The sequence below is a fragment of the Lissotriton helveticus genome, chromosome 10 (genome assembly GCF_964261635.1).
Source record: "Lissotriton helveticus chromosome 10, aLisHel1.1, whole genome shotgun sequence".
NCBI lineage: Eukaryota > Metazoa > Chordata > Amphibia > Caudata > Salamandridae > Lissotriton > Lissotriton helveticus.
Genome location: NC_136071.1, coordinates 597,853,888 through 597,875,075, shown reverse-complemented (window position 1 = coordinate 597,875,075; position 21,188 = coordinate 597,853,888). Strand labels below are relative to the sequence as shown.

At 41.2% G+C, this 21,188-nt stretch overlaps 1 protein-coding gene across 2 annotated transcripts in view; it reads left to right on the top strand.

Moving 5' to 3' along the window:
* The window catches only part of DNAJA3 (DnaJ heat shock protein family (Hsp40) member A3), a 264,697-nt gene that overhangs the window by 12,148 nt on the left and 231,361 nt on the right, over positions 1-21,188 (top strand). For both annotated transcript variants that reach the window (XM_078663123.1, XM_078663124.1), the window contains exon 2: positions 2,745-2,878. In XM_078663123.1, coding sequence (XP_078519249.1) covers positions 2,745-2,878 — 134 coding nt within the window. The remainder of the gene's footprint in view (positions 1-2,744; positions 2,879-21,188) is intronic.

The window sequence follows — 21,188 nt, the reverse complement described above, 5'->3', positions numbered from 1 at the left end:
TACCTTTTTTGCGCTCTTTCTCGCCTTTATAGCGTCCTCTCTGAGAACCTTACGTTCTCCTCTTTTCTTTATTACCTCCATGCTTCTCCTCTTTTGACCCTTCTTTCCTTGACCGGATGTACCAGCCCCCATCTCTACCTCTTCAGTAGTCCAAAAATTCTCCTCATCACAAGCTCTTTGTCTTTTTTGCACACTCTTTTCTATTGTACTCTCTATTTTCTTATCCATGGACGCTGCCATTTCACCAAACATTTTCTCCACGTAAACCTTCATTCTCTCCTCAAAAGATCCCTCAGATCCTTCCATCTCAATTTTATTTATATTTTCCTCACCAGACAAAACCTATTCTTACACCAAGTAATCAAACACCTAAACAAACCCCTCTTCTTATGAAATAAAAAAATTCCTAAATAACAAAACACCTTTCTTCTATGTAACTCGATACCTTCACCTACAATCAACTTCACTCTGAACTGCCACCCGATGTCTGTCAGATTCTAAACATCAATCTGACTGACACCGTTTTTTTCCAGCCCAAAATATGGCAGTCCGTGCACAATTGGAAACAAATCTATTGTTTCCCAATCCCCTAAAATGGCCGCCGTACGTAGCGTGAGTACGGCGGCCCGTAATTACCAAAATCAATTACGCGGACAGGTTCTTTTATTCGCTCAGAACCGGTCTCGCGTCAAATCAGTTTTTCATCCACCACAAGCCTCGCGCTGCATGACGCGCTCTAAACCCACGAGCGCTGTCACGCGCGCCTAAGCAAAACCACACGCGCTGCCCTGGCAACACCAACCGTCATCAACAAACAGACGGTAATCTTTCCTTATCTCTAATGTTAAATAACTAACCCGAACTACCAAAACAGCCTCATAAGAACCCTTGTTTATTAAATATACGTACCTGCAGGATTACAAAACCTAGTTTTTGATCAAAACCAATATAAACTCTAATGAAATATTTTATACTTCATACATTTGTTTATTTATTAATTAACATATTGTACTCATACTTGTACCTACCTTTTATTCCATTTTTAAAACATATTAAAATTGAACAATTAATCGCTATTCACATAACTAAATCAATCCACTAGAAATCTACAATAAAATTCTTTAATTAAAAGACATTTAAATTCATTCTTCTATAATCAAATTTTAAATATCATCATAAATCATACACAACTATAAAAAAAAGTCAGTTAAGAAAGAAGGACTTATCTTATGCCTGAGCAGCAACAAAAGAGGAAGATGGCTGCAGGTTCTTTGGGATTATACATGTTCAGAGTTCTGGAATGTGTTTGTGTTCTAATTCAAACCTTTTTTTGTTGCTGCTGCCTGAGTGGTAATAAAGGTACTATGCATAATATTGGCCTCGGGGCATTGATGTAAAATCCGCGAACAGGCAAGATGAACTGTCAGACGGTAGAATACACAAAGCAGCACGGATGCAAGAACTCTGACTGAAACAGGTTGCTGCCTTTGTGTAACTCTACACCTTTGTCAGATTTCCAGAGTGGGTGAACTAGGTAAATTCTGATGTAGTATGCCACTGTCGAGGGCAAAACAACCGGCATCTGACACAACAGAGGTGATAGTTGACCAAAATTGCGTTGAGTTAAATTACTTGATGGTCCCTGGGTCATGGCAGTTGACTGGAATCCAACTTGGTGCTGTTCCAGCATGCCAAAACACCACTCCTCAGAGGGACCATGTCAATCTTATCCTACTCCCTTTTACGTAAACTTGTTCACAAAACATTTTTATACAGCTCATAATCCAGTCCATGCACGACGTACTCCTTTTCCAGGCTTTTCTCTGGACCTGTCAAAAGGCTGTCCTCTTGGACCAGTGAGCTTCATGTACAGTCATTTCTCCTTCTTGTCTTCAGCACATTGGATCTCAGCAGCAGCCATATGGAGTGTTCTCACTTTAACCATTGGAACCATACTCGGTACTTCTAAGGGTTCACAAGGTTATTTAATCAGTTTATTGAGCTGTAACGGACTCTAGTTACAAAATATCATGCCCTGGTCGAATGAAATCAATTCAATATTGCATTTAAACAATCCAGAAGGTTGGTCGCCTCTTTAGTATAGTAATATAACCTCATGGGACCCACACCTTTGCTTTTTGAACCATGTAACTCTGAGATGGTGATAATTGGTTGAGACAGATTTTTTTTTCTAGCCCCTTTAGGTGGAAACAGATTTTTAAATTGCAGTGTTTGTGAATGTAGATGCGTGAAAGAAAGCTTAAGTTCCAATTCCCTATACGACGACTGAAACGTATTATGTTTTTTTGGTTATGTTTGCTAAAATTAAAATCCCTGGTTGGTGTCTGTGTGCCCAACTTGCAATATATTTTACTGAGGTACAGCAAGTTAACATACATGAAGCACACTTTACTAACACACCAGCATCTTTGCTCTGTAATCTGTCTCTGGGATTCATATTCCTTCTGTTTCAGGGGCCACTGCTATATTTCCTTATTTGCTGTGAAACTATGCATTTTAAAACTAGTTCAATGAGCTTGCCTGCTTTCAATATTCTGCTATCAACTTTCGTACACTTTGCCATTTCTCTGGGCAGATCGTATAATTGAGTGCTGGTCCAATATGGCTTTCGAAAAGCAGAGTTATGGTCATGTGCGCTGATCTCACTTTATTTTTTTTGTCTGTTTTTGGTTGACATTCTTGTGAAGCTGCTAATTTATTATTATTTTTTTTTTTACATTTAGGAAGCTGCCTCTTTAACCTTCATTTGGCTCCATTTCACACCAGTTCATCTGCCTACGCCAAAACTGATTTCTACCAGGTTTTGGGGGTTCCCCGCACTGCCAGCCAGAAAGAGATTAAAAAAGCTTACTACCAGGTATGTGTATTATGAACAAGTTTGTATAGGCTTTGTTTAGAAAAAGATGGTGCTGCATTTTGGTAGATATTCATGTGAGAAGGTTGATGGTAAGGAAGCTCGCCACAAAAAGTTGCACTGGCAATCTACCATGTGATAGGATAAAAAAAAACCCACAACAGGACTAGGTTTAGTTTTCTGAGTCACTAATACACCATTATTTTGTACGACTATTGTCAATGTTCAAAGGTAAATACGTTGAGGGCTGGTTTAAGAAACTTGAGTTCTATCCATGACGTAGTGTCACCAGATATGTTTATTCCAACTGCAAAGGGTTGTGATGCACATTGCTTCCAGATATGTAAATTCCAACTGAAAGGGGGTGTCCTGATTGGGACACTTTGCAACAGCATGCTCAGTGGTTATGAAAAATAACTGTTGTCCATCTTGGTTTGCTATGCTGCTCATATGAAATAATTGGACTGAGATTTTGGTTGGATAGCTGTGAGAGCAAGGTTTTGGAAAGTCAATAATGCTTCCACCAGTATTAGGCTGAATGGGAGGTTGTATTTGCTGTCACACATTTAAAAAACATGCATGTGTCATGACAAGACAGAAAGATGGCAATAGTGTTCAGAATTGTCTTTTGGCTTGTAAGTTGGGAAAAGGCAGTCTGTCTTAGTTTAAAAGGAAAGGTGCCTCAGTCTTTAGCTTCTTAGTGTCTCATGCTAGTTCTAACTCAACACTGCATAGCTATAGAAAGAGGTGATGTGAAAAGTGGAAACCTTTCTCTGCGGAGGTTTGCTCTACAGATCCATAGAAAAGATTGTAAATCTGCCCTCAACTGGATTTATGTAGACGAAACACTCCTTTCCTTGATCACTAACCGGAGGTAGCAGAACCAGCTATATCTTCCGCACCTGCATTCTACTCATGCCAGACAGCGACATTGGTGAATCTCTCCTCTGTGATCACTGGAGTCACAGAAAGACTTGCTTACATCTATCAGTCGTGTCCTTCCAACTGGGGTCAAAGAAGAACTCCCTTGCATCTATAAATATTCATCCACTGAGACCAGAAATGAAGCAGCCTGTATCATTTGCCTTGGTCTGCTTAGGCCTGAAAGAGAAACGGGCTTATTGTGTCCTCCCTGTTATCTCTAAAAAAAAAAATGGAAAAGATAAATTCTGATGCTCCGTCTTCTGCACCTGAAAGGAACTGACATCCGTATCTTATCTTCCTTAACCTAATGACAGTGAATATTTCATGTACGTCCTGTTCACCATTCCTTTGAAAAATCCGCTTGCTAACCTCACCTTGACTACTTCTCCCAGGAGAACCCACCTGCCTCTCTAGCCCACCTTCTGAAGCTAAAGGATTGAACTGTCTACACCGCTTCTTCTTTGCCAGAAGGCTGAGAGAGTAACCACATTTTATCACATATATGACCCCTCATGCCTATAAGATTAACAGTTTTTGACTCTTCTCTCCCTCAATTCTTTCTGAGTGGCAGGTAATGGAAATATTCTTCCCCAGTATGATTCAGGATTTAAGCGACTTACCAGCTGTTGCCTGTTGCTATTCGGAGATGGGGATCGATCCGGTGTGTCAGATTGACTCGGAGAGCGTGTTAATGAAACCCTTTCTTAGAAAAAAACCCAGGTTTTTTTTTGCGTGAAAACCATTTCCCTTGGTTACTTACAGTACATTCCTTGCATTACCATGTAGCTGTACTTCTTGTTTACAATTTGTGACTGAAATCTTTCCACCACAGTGATGATGTTCTAGTTAGAATGGCAACTGTAGGTTTCCCAGATTCTCCTTCCCGAGAAATTCTAATGGCTAATGCAGCATGAACTACATTAACATCTGCTAGAATTCAGGACACATTAGTGCTGGATGTCTCCAACTTGGCCTCCACTCCTAAATCAAGCTTATGTGCTGCTTTTGACTTTTTGTCTCTATCAGGTTGTTTGTACTCCAATTTGGGGAATGACTTTGTCTTTGTTCTGCACATACTTTTCACATTGCTCCTCTCAACCCAATCATTAATTGCAGGTCAGTCATTTATTCTCTCCTTTCGGATCATTTTTATCTCCTCTGAGATTTGCTTCCACCTTTGTTTCTTGGGTTGCTTATATTCTCATGAGAATTCAGTAGATTGGTTCACACCACCTTTGTGCAAGCTGTTTCATGTTTCGAAACTGAGATGAAACTTGGTAACATTTTCAGATGAGCACTGTCAACAATAGAGGATTCTTCCTGCTTGCACAAGTTAAATACAGCCTCCAATTCACCTCTCTCAAGAGCCACTCCATAGGAGTCTGCACCGTGGTGAACTCAAAACTACACTACTAGTGTGCTTTTAAACCCTATTGTTCTCCCTGTATTTAAACCCTACTGCTTCAGGTGGTAGACTTATCATAAACCTGAAAATAAGAGACTATGTATTTTCTTTCATTGGCTTCTTGTAAAACTCAGTCTTTCCTGGGTCAGTGGGTGCATGACCAGCAGCAGAATAGGAATATGTAATTTAGGTGCGGTGCTCTGTAAGAATCTCTCCTTCAACCCACAAGCAACTGTCCACCAGAATTACTGGGGCTCCTTGTTCTTCTCTGTCTTCCATATAACATTACCCTTGTGGTATGTTACCATTGCAATGGTAACATACCATCTGTATTATTGGAAAACAGTCTGTAAACCAATATGAAAGCATGTTTTCTTGATCATTTTTGTTGACACACCATAGGCCTGTTACTCCTGTCCTGAAGTTGCTTTGCTGACTGCCTAGAAAGGCACGATTTAGCATTATGCGTAGAACACAAGAGATTTAAAATGATCCAATAATGCATTCCAACCAAAGTTCAGGGGTCATATTCATTTAATTTACTGAGCGATATTTGTGTATTGTGCGCACAGACCTCCAGAATGAGCCCCTCGCAAGACTAAGATGATTTCTAACCTCTCAGAGAGACCTGAAGATTAATCTTCTTGCTTGACATGTGGACAGAATCAAAGTGCTTAGTATTTTTGACTCCCTAACATATAGCACATGTTCTCATTACGATTCCAAAAAGGGCAAACCTTCAACATGCATTCCACCAATAATAATCAGTCATTTTTAATTCGTTTATTAATGTCTTTGGTTTTGTTTTGCAGTAATTAACAATTTGACAGTTATATCCATCTTTCTAACCCATAACCTGGCATATTGATAGCTAAGGGAAAATAGTCTTTTGTATGCAGTAATGGACTTCTCAGTGGGATTGATGGCGGTTTCACCTTTTAGATGGCGGGTGGAGTGAGTGATCCAAGTAGAACTGCAGTATCCGAGAAATCCTCTGTAGAGAGGATCCTCTTCAGATTTCTTTGGAGGGCTGTTGATTGATACCTGCGGTATGGTTGATTTCTCACTCAGAGGACATAGGACGTTATCTCTTTGCATTTTTCTATTCAGTCTGACTTGATTTATAAAGTTTCTGCTTTGCTTGATCCCAAGTTTTGGCTGCGTTTAATGTGGCATTAGCTTCTGTACATAATTTAGACTATTACCTTATGAATGTGGGGAACAAAGTAGTTTGTACTTGTTCAATGTCATTGTGAGAAAGGGTAATTTGCAACGTTTCTTCTGATTTAGACAAAGCCTGACTGATTTTGTGTTGTCTTGTTTGTGGATGTTTTTCTTAGATGCTTTTGCTTAAATAGTTTGAATTATCCATCCACTTTTGGAGAAATGTGAGAAGCCTAGAAGAACAAGTCTTCATTTATGAAATAAATTTCATGCATCAAACCTGGCGTCACCATAGGAAAGAGCGTTACACTGGGGAGATTATCTTCTGTACTCTCCGTGAAGTCGCCTACTGTGTTTCCCAAATGAGTCAACATCCTTAAGGAAAAGATAATTGAGCAATCCGTTATGTAATGTCCACAACAGATTGTAAATGTCTTTTTCAGATGTTATATAAATTACTGTGTGCAGTTGGGTGTCTGGAGAAGGTTCATACTGGTACCAGTTTGTCAGACATACTTATGTCTGTTCCTTTAGTCACATGTTCTTGAGTCACTTGGTGGAGCTAGAGAGCATATCCAAGACTGAGAATTGTCACCATGGTGTTTTACCAGTTTGGTTGCAATGAGTCTCTTCGCAAATCACCAACGGACAGATTCCTTTTTCCGTAGGTTGTCAAATTTAATGAAGAATTTTCTCCTATCTTTATATTGTCTACATCTGGGGTCTAAAGAACTAAAGGTAAATATAATTCCTGGGGCCCTATGGTTAAATGTTTTTCCAGTGGTAGGTCTGGACGAAGACCGAGCATCTAGGTGGGAAAGTACATTTAATGAGGCATTTGGGGATCTGACAGGAATGCCATAGATAATGCTGAGCATCAGATGTCTTAACTGCAAGAGACAACTGGTAAAATTAAACAAATAACTGACTTTAATTTGGAACAGGCCACTATTGAACATTTACATCCTCAATGGAATAAGGAAGGTGTTTCAGGAAGAAAAGTGTAACCAGATGTAAACCTAAATAGGAATGAGAGAGACTACAAGTAAGGGAGATTTCAGTAAATAAGCTTCTTTATCAGGTGAAGACCCAATTGGAAGCTTCTCAGACGCAGACACCAATCAGGATATTAATCCGATCAATGAAGAACTCTAACAAGAGATAGTGTTCATTTTATAGAAGCACTAAAAAGGACAAGACTTACAGAATAAAGAACTCCATCAAGTCCCAGGAACCCAACGAGCAACCTAAGAAACAACAAGCGTTGGCATAGCCAATAGGTATCGCCTTTTGTACCTTATGAGTGTTTAGTTATCCAGCACTATATCCTTGGTGCAACAAACTCAACTGTTGCATGGCTAAACACTTTTACGGTCCCAAAGGCGAGACCTATTGGCTATGCCAATGCTTGTTTACTCTTGGGCTTTTCTATGAAAGAATGGGAAAATGCTTTTGGACAGACTCACAAATAAGAGATTGGTAACCCTCTTGTTTCTTTTGGACGTTCAAATGTGTCAATATCTTATAACACATGTGGTGTGAAATGCTTCAGTTTAAATCTCAGCTACTATATCCTGATTATTAACCTGCAATGCCCTCTCCTGAAATTATTTATATTTTCTATATTGCTATGGCAGTCAAATTTACCATTAATATTAGGCATTCGTGTGTCAAGTTAACAGAAGTCAGATTATTGGCTGCAAGCAAAGAGGACTGGCTTGTTCTAAAAGAGAGCTGCGGAGTCCTCTGCTTTGAGACAGGGATGAAAAAGAAACAAAATGTAGTACTCCCCTGACATCAATCTTGGTGACATTAAACAGCACAGCCATTGGTAGGATACCCTGCTGCTGATTAACACATGTTAAATAAGCAACAAAGATGTGACACAATAACCATATGTGAATCTGACGTGACTAGTATTCTGAAGATGAATATTTTATTGGGTGGTGGATGGACATATAGTAATAATTACAATTAAAAAAATCAGAAAGCCATGGACAGTGAAAATCCTGATTTGTTTCCTAAGCAGCACAGCTATTGTAAGGTGTTTCTAATTGCATTGAATCTGAAAGACAGCTAAAACTTCCCCCATCATATGTAACAAACATTGGCAAAACCAATAGTTCTGACCTTGGCAAGCGGGTAAACATATGCAATATGTAAAAAAATGGAAAATACATAAAAAAATATAAAAAACGCAGGAGTGGCCCAGGAACAGCATCAGTCACTAATGTGCCCTTAGACAACTATGCACATGTAATTAGGCGAAGTGCCATCACTCACAGTGCAAGACAACCAAAGGATGAAGTGGGCTGATCCATTGCTCCATGCTGCGGTGGGTGGAAGCAACATGTGATTGACGCTTGAACATTCCAGTGGATAACGAGGTCTGAGTCAAACCTCCTATATTCACACACACACACACATACATATACATATATATATATATATATATGTGTATATATATATATATATATATATATATATATATATATATATATATATATTACCTACTGGCGGTCGCCAGTAGGTATATATAGTTAGGATTTTTTCTCTATGGGATTTTTGAAAATTCTATGTCTAATAACTTTGGAGATTGTGGACGGAATTGGCTGAAATTTTCAGGAAAATGGCACATTTTGTTTCTGAGCAGCCCTTGAAAATTTGGGGGGGTTTGTCAAGGGGGGGCCGAGAAAAAAGGGGGGTCCCAAAACGTGTTTTTAACATTGAGTTTTCCATAGGGCGGTTGGCCTCACTTTTAGCCCGAACGGCTGAATGGATTTGCACGAAACTTTGCAAAATTGTAGGGACTGGTAGCCCGATGTGCCTTTTGTAGGTCTCAATATATGTGCTACAGTGGATTTTGAGAAATTAACGTTTAAAAAAAGATATATATCTGTAACAGCGGACCGGGCAGCGCTCCAGGACGCGTACTTTTCGCGCAAAGGAGCTTTGTGAAGCGAAGCTGATTGGTTCTCCGGCGTCTGTCAACATTCCAAACAGTCCGTAGCGGCCGCCATCTTGTCTCTCGGTAGGATCGAGAGACAAGAGGAGGCCAAAGCGAAGGGGCAAATGACCATAAGGGGGAATAGTAGATCCTCGCTGACCCCCTAGGTTTGATGTGGAGGTTTTAAAAGGGCCCCGCGGGGCAAAAAAAATAATAATAATAATAATCGAACGGCTGAATGGATTTGCACGAAACTTGGTAAAATATTAGGGACTGGTAGCCCGATGTGCCTTTGCTAGGTCTCAATATATGTGCTCTAGTGGATTTTGAGAAATTAACGTTCAAAAAAAGATATATATCTGTAACAGCGCTCCGCTTCGCGTAACGGAGGTTTGCGAAGCTGATTGGTCATTCTGTCACTGGGCTATAGTTGGGCTACATCTGGCTGATATTTGGGCTACATTTGTTTTTTTTGTCTCTGGCGGCCATCTTTGGGCTACATTGGGCTACATTGGGCTTCATTGGGCTTCATTGGGCTACATTGGGCTACATTTGGGCTCCAACATATATATAGGCCAATGTAGCCCAATATATATTTTTCAAAGTTAATTTTCGTAAAAACCACTGGAGCATATATCTTGAGACATAGCAAAGGCACATCGGGCTACCAGTCCCTACAATTTTGCCAAGTTTCGTGGAAATCCATTCAGCCGTTCGAGCTAAAAGTGAGTCCAACCGCCCTATGGAAATGAAGGAAATGAATGGGTAATTTGTAATTAGCAAATAGCTAATCGCAAACTAGGAATGGTAAAGAATCGCTATTTATTCCTTAAAGTTCGCTATTTAGGAAATGCAAAAAACTTTGATGATACATATGGCGGTTCATCTCGAACAAGATAAGAAGCATAGGGATAGATTTATGATGACTGGCGCATCACCAGGGATGTGTTAGTCATTCTGTGCCGCTGTTCCGTCACCTATGGTGTGCTGCATTTACAATGCGGCGCATCATGGGGCAAAAACAGCACAGATGCGTGATGTAACTGTGCCGTAAAGGTGGCGCATTGCTGGAGTTGTATCGCAAGTGTGATGAAGCTCCAGGAAGGGTCGGGGGTGCCCCTGTCGCAGGGTTTCTGTTCTCACACAGAACTGTGGACAGAGGATTGGAACCTCGGCGAATTAGGGTGCCCCAAAACTCACCTTCGTACTCAAAAACCCCTTAGCAAGCTAGGTACAGTGTCACATTGGATATAACAAACTCTCAATGTTTAGACAATCCAGAATATGAACTTATAGTACCTCAGGATACGTGGAACTCATGAACAGTCGGTCGTTATATATTTCTTAGAAACCAGAACATGGAGTTAAGAAGAACACATGTGTATTTGAAATGTTTATTTACTAATGCCGTCTTCTCAGGCGTAGTATCTTAGATAATACAAGTACACATATTATCAGTAGCAAAATTACCAGCATAGTTACTAGTACATAAAAAGCGAATGGTGACAGTATGTTAACATGCTGTAAATGAATAAGAGTTATCAACACTTATAAGCAGCCACGGGCCGTGGAGGGAGTTACGGTGGGGCAGGGAGGCGGGGAGGGGGAGGGGCAGGGTGGAGAGGGCTCCACCCTGCCCCTCCCCCGCCTCCCTGCCCCATCGTAACTCCCTCCACGGCCCGCGGCTGCTTATATCTCACCCTCCCTAATACACATATTATATTATTTGCTAAGAAGGTCTCTTTGTGTTGGTTTAGGGCGTGCCCATACTTTAGTGTCTTAGATTTGAAGGAATCACATCAGCATACACCAGCTCTCTCTTCATGTGAACCGCATCAAGTGTTGTGTATGTGTGTTCGGCAAAGCAATATAAAACCCGCCTCATGCCCAGAATTGGCAGAAGCTGCACTTATGTTATGAGTATGAAGTCGTGGAGATCAGACCTCATAACAATTCTGTATCGTGTTGTTCTTGAAACTTCAGCACTCGCTGTACAGATATAGTTTAACAAGTAAAGCAGATAGTAGAGCAATAACATATTATTCTCATGTAAATCACGATGAACTATTAGGTTGAAAGCTAAAGCAACAACTAAGTGTCGTGTGCAGAAGTTGCAAAAAAGGAAAAATGGCGTTTAAACCGGTAATGAGCCCATGCTAACTTAACACGGTGTAAAGATATCCAGGACCTAGATGACACCTCCCCATGATCCGGAAACGAACTGAATAAGATAATAGAAGTGCCATCTCATGAGAGCAGATTGCAACTTTATATGTGGATGGTCCGCAAGGTAAAATATTAAAAACTAGGAAAATTTAATGCTAAAGAAAAATAAAACAGCCAAGTACTTTATCGAGTCTTAAGCCAATAGGCAAGCTAAATAATAAAAACTTGACAAATAAGTCAATGAATTGTCAATGAAATGCTAGTACTCAGCATATCAAAAATGAAAAAGGTCTATGACATAACTGTGTATGCAAAATAAACTGCAACAGCCTCCAATAGGAAGTCACCGTCTTCATCCGAAAAGAGTTCAGCCATCCAATTTAAAAGCGGAAAAGAACATACGTGCTCTCCCAGCACCGGATCCTCTATCACCATCAGAGGACAGCTCGGTGGGTTTTCAAGAAAGCTCTGTTCCAAGAAAGACTGTGTTGCCGCCAGTAAATTCCAGGGACCAATTAGTCCATGCATCAATGCCACAGCCATAATCCTTTCGCCAGGACAAACCAACTCGTGAGTAATGATAGGAGTCATCAGCTGATTAAAGTCGACGTCAGGAGAAACCGGTCCGCAGAGACACAAATCAATGGCCCAATCGAAATCACAGGTCAGGCAGTGAAATACAGGCTGGACACAGGTGAAGTAGGAGAATCGAAAAGATAATCCATATGCCGTGCTTAATATCGCCAACGGCATTGTGCCATAATATTCTAGCATGCGGTTGCGGAACAGTGTCAGCAGCTGCAGGGCGGGAGGTTGCATAGGAGGGACATCCATATTTAAAAATGTAAAAAAGCACAAGAGCGTCCGCTGGTAATGCAAGTAAAAATGGCAATCCACGAAGCAGAGTGGAAAAAATAGAATGAAAGAAAGCAGGGATGACTCCAAAGATTTTCTCAAATGAAGTCACGAGACCACTGGTAACAACTTTAAAAAAGTGCGCCAGGGCCTTTGTGGAGGATGCGTTAAAGATAGTCCGAACCATCTTGCTGAAATGGAAAGGCAAATCTGAATTGAAAAGGGTCTGCACCTCTGTACGGGTGTTCGCTATGTGAAGCACGAAAGTTTCACGGGCCGAACTCAAGGCCACCTCTCTCTGAGACAAAAGAGCTCTTATTCTTGCCATGCCGTTGAAATCTGCTCCCAAGGTTGGTATTTGTGGCGAGATTGAAAACTCCCTATGTTCATGTGTGGGAGGAAATAGAACATTTCTGCAGCAAATAACCCGTTCACTTACTGTTACGATAAAAGGAATACTTTTAATTAACCCAGAACAATCTTCATTATTGAGCATCAAATAACTACCATTTTCCAACAACTTGAACGTGGGGATGATAGCAGGAACTGGCGTGCCTTGCAACACGCAAGCCATATTTGGTCGGTGTTTGTTGCATGAACCGTGTAACTGTATGTGCCTACACATTAGTGAATGATCTGGCGTCTCAGTGCATTCCTCTCCATTCAGATAAACTTCTTGATCATCTTTGAAACATCTGTATGTGTATGGAAGCGACCAGACCTCATGAAGAAAAGCACTACCTAAAGGTTCATAACGACCTATTGGTATATATTTCATACAATTTGAAAACTTATATAAAGCAAAAGGCAGCGTTATTAAACCGTGGATAAGGCACGTTGCCAAAAAACCCGCAATCCTCTGCTGATGATGTCACTGAGCATGTCATGAATGATGTAATATGTGACATCATCAGCAGTGGATTACGGGTAATAGTATCTCTAGTTTACTCCCCTATAGCTGTCTTTCTTTTAACATAAGTGTCTGTTTCCTTCCCTTATACTTACTGTTTTTGGTTCGCTTCCGGTTCGCGTACCGGCGAGCGAACTGGGAAGCGAACTAAGAGAAATAGAGGTTGGCACAGTTCCAAATATTGTACCAATTTTTTAATAACGGGGAGGTAGTTCTGAAAAGAACTTTTTTTTTATTGTTTTTGTTGTTTTATATTTTTTTTATTATTTTTCGGAACATTTTTGTTTTTTTTTTTTGAATTTTTCTGAACAGTTTTATATTTTTTTGGGTTTTTCTTGGAGGGGGCAATGAAAACGATTCATTGTAAAGGGCTCAACAGGAGCAACAAAACAAAAAAAAAGTATTTATTATTTTGGGCGTTTCGTACAAACTTGCATATGATAGTCAATAGCTCTGTTGATCAGAGTGATGCTTCTTTCTCCGTAGCAAATGAATCCATCGCAATATACGCAGATGTGTTTTACTTCACCAAATCTCATTTGTATATTTGGCACCATCTCCCTGCCCTCTGGTCCCGTTACTTCCGGTACAACAGATCTTCTGGCCATTATAGGGAGATTATCTAGGTCGTTCCGAAACTGTGCAGCACTGTAGTTGTTAGGATGCCACCTAGTCATATGGCGATGCATTGTGTAGTTTCCGAAACTGTATTTTTTCTCGGTTCCTCTGGACAGTCTATCTTGACATATAAGGCAAGTTACGTATCTTGCATTTACTTTTTTCTGACCTTTGGGAATTTTAAAAAATTGCCAAATGAAGTTTTCTTTCCGGTGAGACGTCCTGGACTCCTCAGGCAAAAACTGCCTCTCTTCGTGCTCGTCGTTCTCTTCCTCTTCTTCCTCTTCTTGTTGAATTATAACTTGAGCAGGTGGTCCACTCTTCCTTGGATGTGGTGGAGGTGGTGGGGAAGCACCAGCTGAAGCTACTAAAGAAGCCATTGCTCAGTGATCACAAAGGGTCTTTCTCTCACAATGATGAAAGTCAGAGTGAGGAAAGAAGGAGGGATTTTCATCATTTGGGAAAAACAAGAGTTCTCAACCAATGAAAAGTGTTCATTTTAGATTATATGACCTAGTCTTACATCATTAGGAAACCAAAAGTGAAATGAACCAATGAAAAGTGTTATTACCAAGTCACATGACCTGCTGTGTTTACGTTAAGCGCTTTGCAGGGCCTCCCGGTTTGCTTCCAGAAACCTGCGCTTTGCGACTCGCTTCGCGTACCAGTTCGCTAACGTAGCACGTCATATGACGTATCACGCGACAACGTGAAACGTCATGCGGACGGGAGGCGTCACGATGTTGTTTTCTAACGCGGCAGTTGCAGTAAAGAAACGTTTACCGGCTCGCGGTCTATTTCGCGGCATCAAGGTCAGCTAACGGGAAGCTTCCCGATTCGCGAAGCGGGAACGAAGAAAAAAAAATATAAAAAAAAAAAATTATTCATAAACATATAAAATATATTTTGGGATTTAAAGAAGAATACATTTTACAGCTACAGATATTAGCTGTTAAAAAACCAATGAAATTCACTGAAAAAACCATAGGTTATAGACCATATATAGTTAGGAATTAGCATTTACAAAACCTTGAAAATTCACTGAAAAAACCATAGTTTATAGACCATATATAGTTAGGAATTAGCATTTACAAAACCTTATTTTACTCACACAAAACCATTGAAATTCCATATATAGTTAGTTGCACTAACTATATATCGCGCACCCGCAATCCACTGCTGATGATGTCACATATTACATCATTCATGACATGGTCAGTGACATCACTGATGACATCACTGATGACATCTCAAATGACATCACTGATGACATCTGATTTGACATCAATGACCACATCACTGATGATATCATTCATGTGACAATACAATGTATCTCCTCACATTTTAATATAACCTCTGTTTCACCCAGTGTTAAATACAGAGTATAATTTTTGAAACCATTGACACACCAATACTAGTTACTACATACGCACTCACTGATTCCTATGTCTACACACACATTCACTCATTCACCCATACAATCATTCATACATACAATCACTCATCTTTACAACACTATCATATGCACTCATACACCTATACAGACACTCACAGTCTGCCACTCATCCATGGAGTTACTCACACACGTAGTCAGTCCTGTTAAAGAATCAATGACACTTCCATTTTCTTGTCTATACAGTTAAACATAGAGCACCTTACATTTTCAAACATATACTAACACATACTTACCTTCTTATAGAATCATTGATACAAGTACACATTGATCTGCACAGAGTCACACACCTCCCAGCCAGCCAGCCACACACACACTCAGTCTCCCATACAAATACTTGGACAATCAATCAGTAACCCATATAGTTAATCATATAGCTACTGATCAACACATGCAGCAGTTTACAGAACAACAGACATAATGATGCTCAAATTAAGATAGTTTAGTCACTAACCCATGCACTCAGTGAGACACATTTAATCACTCACTCATACATTCAGTCATGCACCTACTAAATCCTTTGTCCAGACACTTATACTTCCACTCATTCTTCAATATGTAAGACACATTTTAACTTTACAGAAACACACAGTCACTGGATGATGTCATCAGTGATGTCATCAGTGATGTCATTTGAGATGTCGTCAGTGATGTCATCAGTGATGTCATTTGAGATGTCATCAGTGATGTCATCAGTGATGTTACTGACCATGTCATGAATGATGTAATATGTGACATCATCAGCAGTGGATTGCGGGTGCGCGATATATAGTTAGTGCAACTAACTATATATGGAATTTCAATGGTTTTGTGTGAGTAAAATAAGGTTTTGTAAATGCTAATTCCTAACTATATATGGTCTATAACCTATGTTTTTTTCAGTGAATTTTCAAGGTTTTGTAAATGCTAATTCCTAACTATATATGGTCTATAACCTATGGGTTTTTCAGTGAATATATTTATATATATATATATATATATATATATATATATATATATATATATATATATATATATATATATATATATATATATATATATATATATATATATAAAACCAAAGTTTTCCGGAGCGCCACAGCTTCCCCCATGACGGACCAAAGGTTTGCGGTGCTTCAAATATTTATTCGCTTGCCTGGCTTCATATATATATATATATATGATTTTTTTATTGAAAACATGAGACTGACAAGGCACTAAAGCTGTCTCTAGGCCAGCCGTAACAAACTGATGGTTTGTGGAACCACCTGGACATTTATTTAATTGTTATATATTTTTTTCAAGAGAGACTTTATGTGAAGAGAATTACTTTAATGTAGAGCAAACGCAAAAGTAAAAACACACTTTATACAGCATACCCATACTGGAAGGCCCATAGCCACAACCAACGGAAATTTCGCATTTGGGTCATGTATAATATTGGACTATAGCATAGTAATGTTATGCATGAGTAAATGGAATTTTTTTTTTTTACGAGTATACATTCGTTGTCTGTGAATCCCAAAAGCGATTTTGCGCTCGAAAATGTAAGTCCTTTTCTTGTTTAACTTGAACGAATCATTGAAACGGGTTAATGAATTTGGCCAATATGCTCAAATAGCAGAATTTTGTTTATGCACCTACATTCTAGGTGACCCAAAAATAATTACTTGGCACTGCAAGCAGCAGACCCTGGTGACATTTACAGGTGGAAGATCTACGCACCAAAGTGAAACTTAAGTAGGCAAAAGTTTTGATTATTTATTGTTTCTAGCTTAGAAGTAGGGAGCGGCATTCTGGAAAGCGTTAGAACTTTGAGAGTTTAAACCATCATTCCCAATGCGTTTTACCACTGTGAATATACACGTAACACTGCACCAAAAATGGTGGCATGTAGGTGCATGTAGGCGTATGAATAATACAAGTTCTCCAAACATCCCCATATTGTGAGAAGCAAGGGAGAAAAATAGATTGTTTGCATCGAAAACGTACACATGGAGTAAAATGTATGAACTACATGCAAAAATACACTTTAGTTAGGCAAATATGAGGATAGTCTGCATGCGTGAGTCTGCGACACTAGTGACGGAATTATGATGTGAAACAATGTGATGTAATTATACATAATGTAATATAGAAGGTGCAACACATTAACAGGGAATTGAGACTGCTGTTCCATTTCTTCTCACTCGATCATCACCACATACCGCCACCCACCCCTAGAGGCTTCCACGTCCAAGTTCCACACCACCCACCACACATGTGGTTCAGATGTTTTCTGCGAGCTTTGTTGCAGCAGCTGATAGGAGGGCAAGAAAGTCAAAGGGACGGGATGCTAGATGCATGAATGGAGGGAAGGAACAAAGAAAAGGGTAGGAAGAAAGAAGCAATAAAAGAAGAAATAGTGCAAGGAAAGAGAAAAGATTTGATGAAGTGGCAGGGGAGAATGGAGAGAAGACAAGTGCCGTTGGAAAGAAGGACACTAAGGGAGAAGGGAATGAAGGGAAGTAGAATAAGCAGAGGGAAGGGGAAGTAAGGGAGGCGCTGCTGAAAGAGGAAGGAAGAAGGGAGGGAGAAGGAAGGTAGAAATGAGGAGATGGAGAATAGAAAATAGGGTCATGATAATGGATACGCGTCTAAAATCGAATCTACTTTTGCTGCAAAATAAACTGTGTAATGCTGGTTGCACTTGTCTTCCAAGTTCTTCTAACACCTACGAAGACCCCGTTCTTATGGCGGAGTTTACCCTACCGCGGCCATAGGTTCCAAGGGTCTGTGTGAACGAGAAGCCACATTGCTCCAAGACTTGACTGGGAGCCTCGCGCGGCTGGGGCCTCTAGGACTGGATGTGAGCACTTACTTCTAGGGCTGCAGCTGCGAGTACAAAAGGATTAATTTCCCATCTACCAACTCAATTTCCCTTCTGTCTCATCCTCTGTCCCCACCAGAGGCAGTCCTGTCAGCATCTGTTACACTGCGATGATTACACAGCCGCGTTATACTGCGCAAACTGAACTACACCCCACCATGTTTGCTGAGCACCCCATCCAATCACAAACACAAAATACAATGCCAACTATAAGTTTGATCAATTATTGAACAAACAGCAGAAATAAGGAGACCCGCTGTAACAGCACAGTCTAAAAGTTCTGCAAACACTCTGAGCACATAAACACAGAAGGCCGGCACACAGAGAGGTTCCACCGCCGAGGCATTTGGGACCTTTGTTCGCCTACCTGGTCTCTCGAGTCAGCGGCATACTAAAGGGGTGCCCCCTGTGGGAGGGCAGGACGACCCGTCTGAAGCGCCTCGCAGAGGGAAAAAAACGCTACAAAAACTTGAAAACTGATTTCCGAATGGGGAAGTGTCGGGTGTCGCTGTCAACGGGACTGGTCCCGGCTCGCTGGAGGAGAAAAAAGGGCAACTTATTCCCAACGGAGGTGAGCATGATGCCGACGTGTGCTAACGGGTCTGCCGAGCTGCCCGGAGGGTACCCCCCGCCGGGCTGCGCGAGCCCACGACCAAGCGCACCACCTGGCCCCGGCAGATGGACTTCACCATTTCCTGCGTGGGCTTCGCCGTGGGTCTGGGCAACGTGTGGTGCTTCCAGTACCTGTGCTACAAGAGCGGCAGAGGTAGGTGTCCGCCTCCGGGCGCCTTGAGGTCTTTCTATGATACTTGCGGCATTTGCAGCGCTTTCTTTTCTGCCATAGACGCCTAGTGTCAGCACTGCAAATGACAACCTATATATGTGTTATCAATGCAACAAAATGAAATGTGACCCTCTGGTGTAACAAAGATCGCAGAAGCAAGTAGTGAACCCAGAGAGCTGTCCAACTCTCTTCAGTGTGTCTTTCATTGCCCTTATTAAGTGTTTCCCCTTTACTACAGGCCTCTGACCCCTCCCCACCAGCCGAGGACAGAGATGCAGTGTTTCATGTAGTCTCGTCTCTCTCTGGTCATAGCTCCTCGGAGCTCTCACACACCCTCTGCTCTTGTTCACAACCCTGCTTTAAATCGTGCACACCCGCTGCCACCTGTGCAGGGGGCATCCTGTACCCCCTCCCTCACCCAGACTCCAGGCAATGGTGTCCCGTCCAATCCCTGCTGGGAGTATTCCCGGGGCTTGGGGGATCTCACGCCCTGCTTACATTCATGCCTTGAGTGGTGGAAGGACCCCGAGCCCCTTCACATGTTCTATGTGAGCCTCTTTTTTGCATTCTGCCACTGAAGAGTATAGGTAATCATTGTACTAGTGCACGTGCATAGCGCTTCGTACTCCGGGAGAGCAACGAAGCACTATACGCTTTATCGGTTGCTGGGCGCCCTTTTGGAAGCCTGTGCCTAGAATAGAGCTTGTGGTGGTAAGCGCTAGAAGGGAGAGGGGTCTTCTGTTTATGCGATTTGAAAACTTGCTCCAAATATTGTGGCGCGTGTTGGCACATTGAAAGAAAAAACTAGGACTCTGACTTCAACCCGTCTGCACTGAGGATCACATTTTCCATACTTATTTTATCACTTTAATCTCTGGGTGACCTGCGAAATACTTTGTTCTTGGCCTTTATTGAGCTCCATCTCCGATGCAGACCGGCACACCTCATCTAAAGATGTGCATTGGAAGCTGCACGTTGACGAGGCGGCTGAAGCCGTTTAAGCCCAATCGGCATCTGGTTCCTGCATATAGGAAACGTTAGACATTGAATTCAGATTTGCAGTTACATAATTAATTTCCGGTGAAGTCACGCGCGCGCTAGTCCCAACCGTACCTATGGTTACTCGGTGAAAAAGTGTTCTTTTGGCAATGATCATTTGTGAGAAGTACCGTTGACAATCTAGGAAAAGCCACACAAGTACATCAATACTACACATTTCATCAAACGGAAGAGTTATGTACAGAGAACAGAACCGCGAGCAAGGATTGTATTACAGCACATGCTAAAAGGCTGAAAAAGAAAAATGTAAAGCACGAGACAGCTTTTAAATCGCTCAGAACCATGACCCTGTAAGTTTGCGCTGGCGCATCCTAGAAAAAATCAATGTGAATCCAAGAGGTGGTTCTGTGTCCGCTACACTGGGGAGAAAAGAGTGTAAATGGATCCACAATTTGAACTCTGTGAGTCAGGGATTGAATGAACATGAGGAAATTTCCAAACAAATGGCCTTACTGTAACCTGTTTTTCCAATGTTTCCTATATGACACTAATTTTATGTCGTTATCTGTATTTGCATATAACATACAATGTGTACATTTTTGTGTGCCTTGGAAAATGAGCTCCCTCATATCTCAACATACTAATGCGGCTGTTTGTTACTGTTTTCCATAGAGCATGTAATTTTATACATTTGTATGCTTTGTATATATTTTAAACCTGTGGCATTAACATCGAGGCAACCGGTTTTCTGAGACCATGCTTTGTACCCCTGGCAAATGGCAAATGGCTCCAAGTTCTGTGAAATCAGGAAGCATTGCGAGCGTTGTTATAATTGCGAGCGTCTTTGCATTGCTTTCAAGTTTTTGTTAAACATGCGGCGTTCACCGATCTAAAGGAACCACGCCCCCTCTATGACTGAGCACACCTCGGCTCGTCATGGCCTCAGATACGTTGCTTGGCAACTGACGCACAGTGCGTCCTCGAGGAGACAGACTTGACGTCGTCCAAGGCTGCGCCCCTTCTGATTGGCTAAAACCGCTCCAGCCTCAATCCCGGTTTGGGTTGCTTGGTTACGAGCATTTAGTCATTCCAATCGGAGCCCATTAATCCGAGCATTACCCACGGACAGCTCGTTTTTGGCGTTCGGTGTTCAAATTCTTGAACTTTACCGCGGATTCAGATCGCGGTTGACACCATTTCGAGGGTAAGCTCACTTTGTCCGTTCCGAATGCACTTTGGT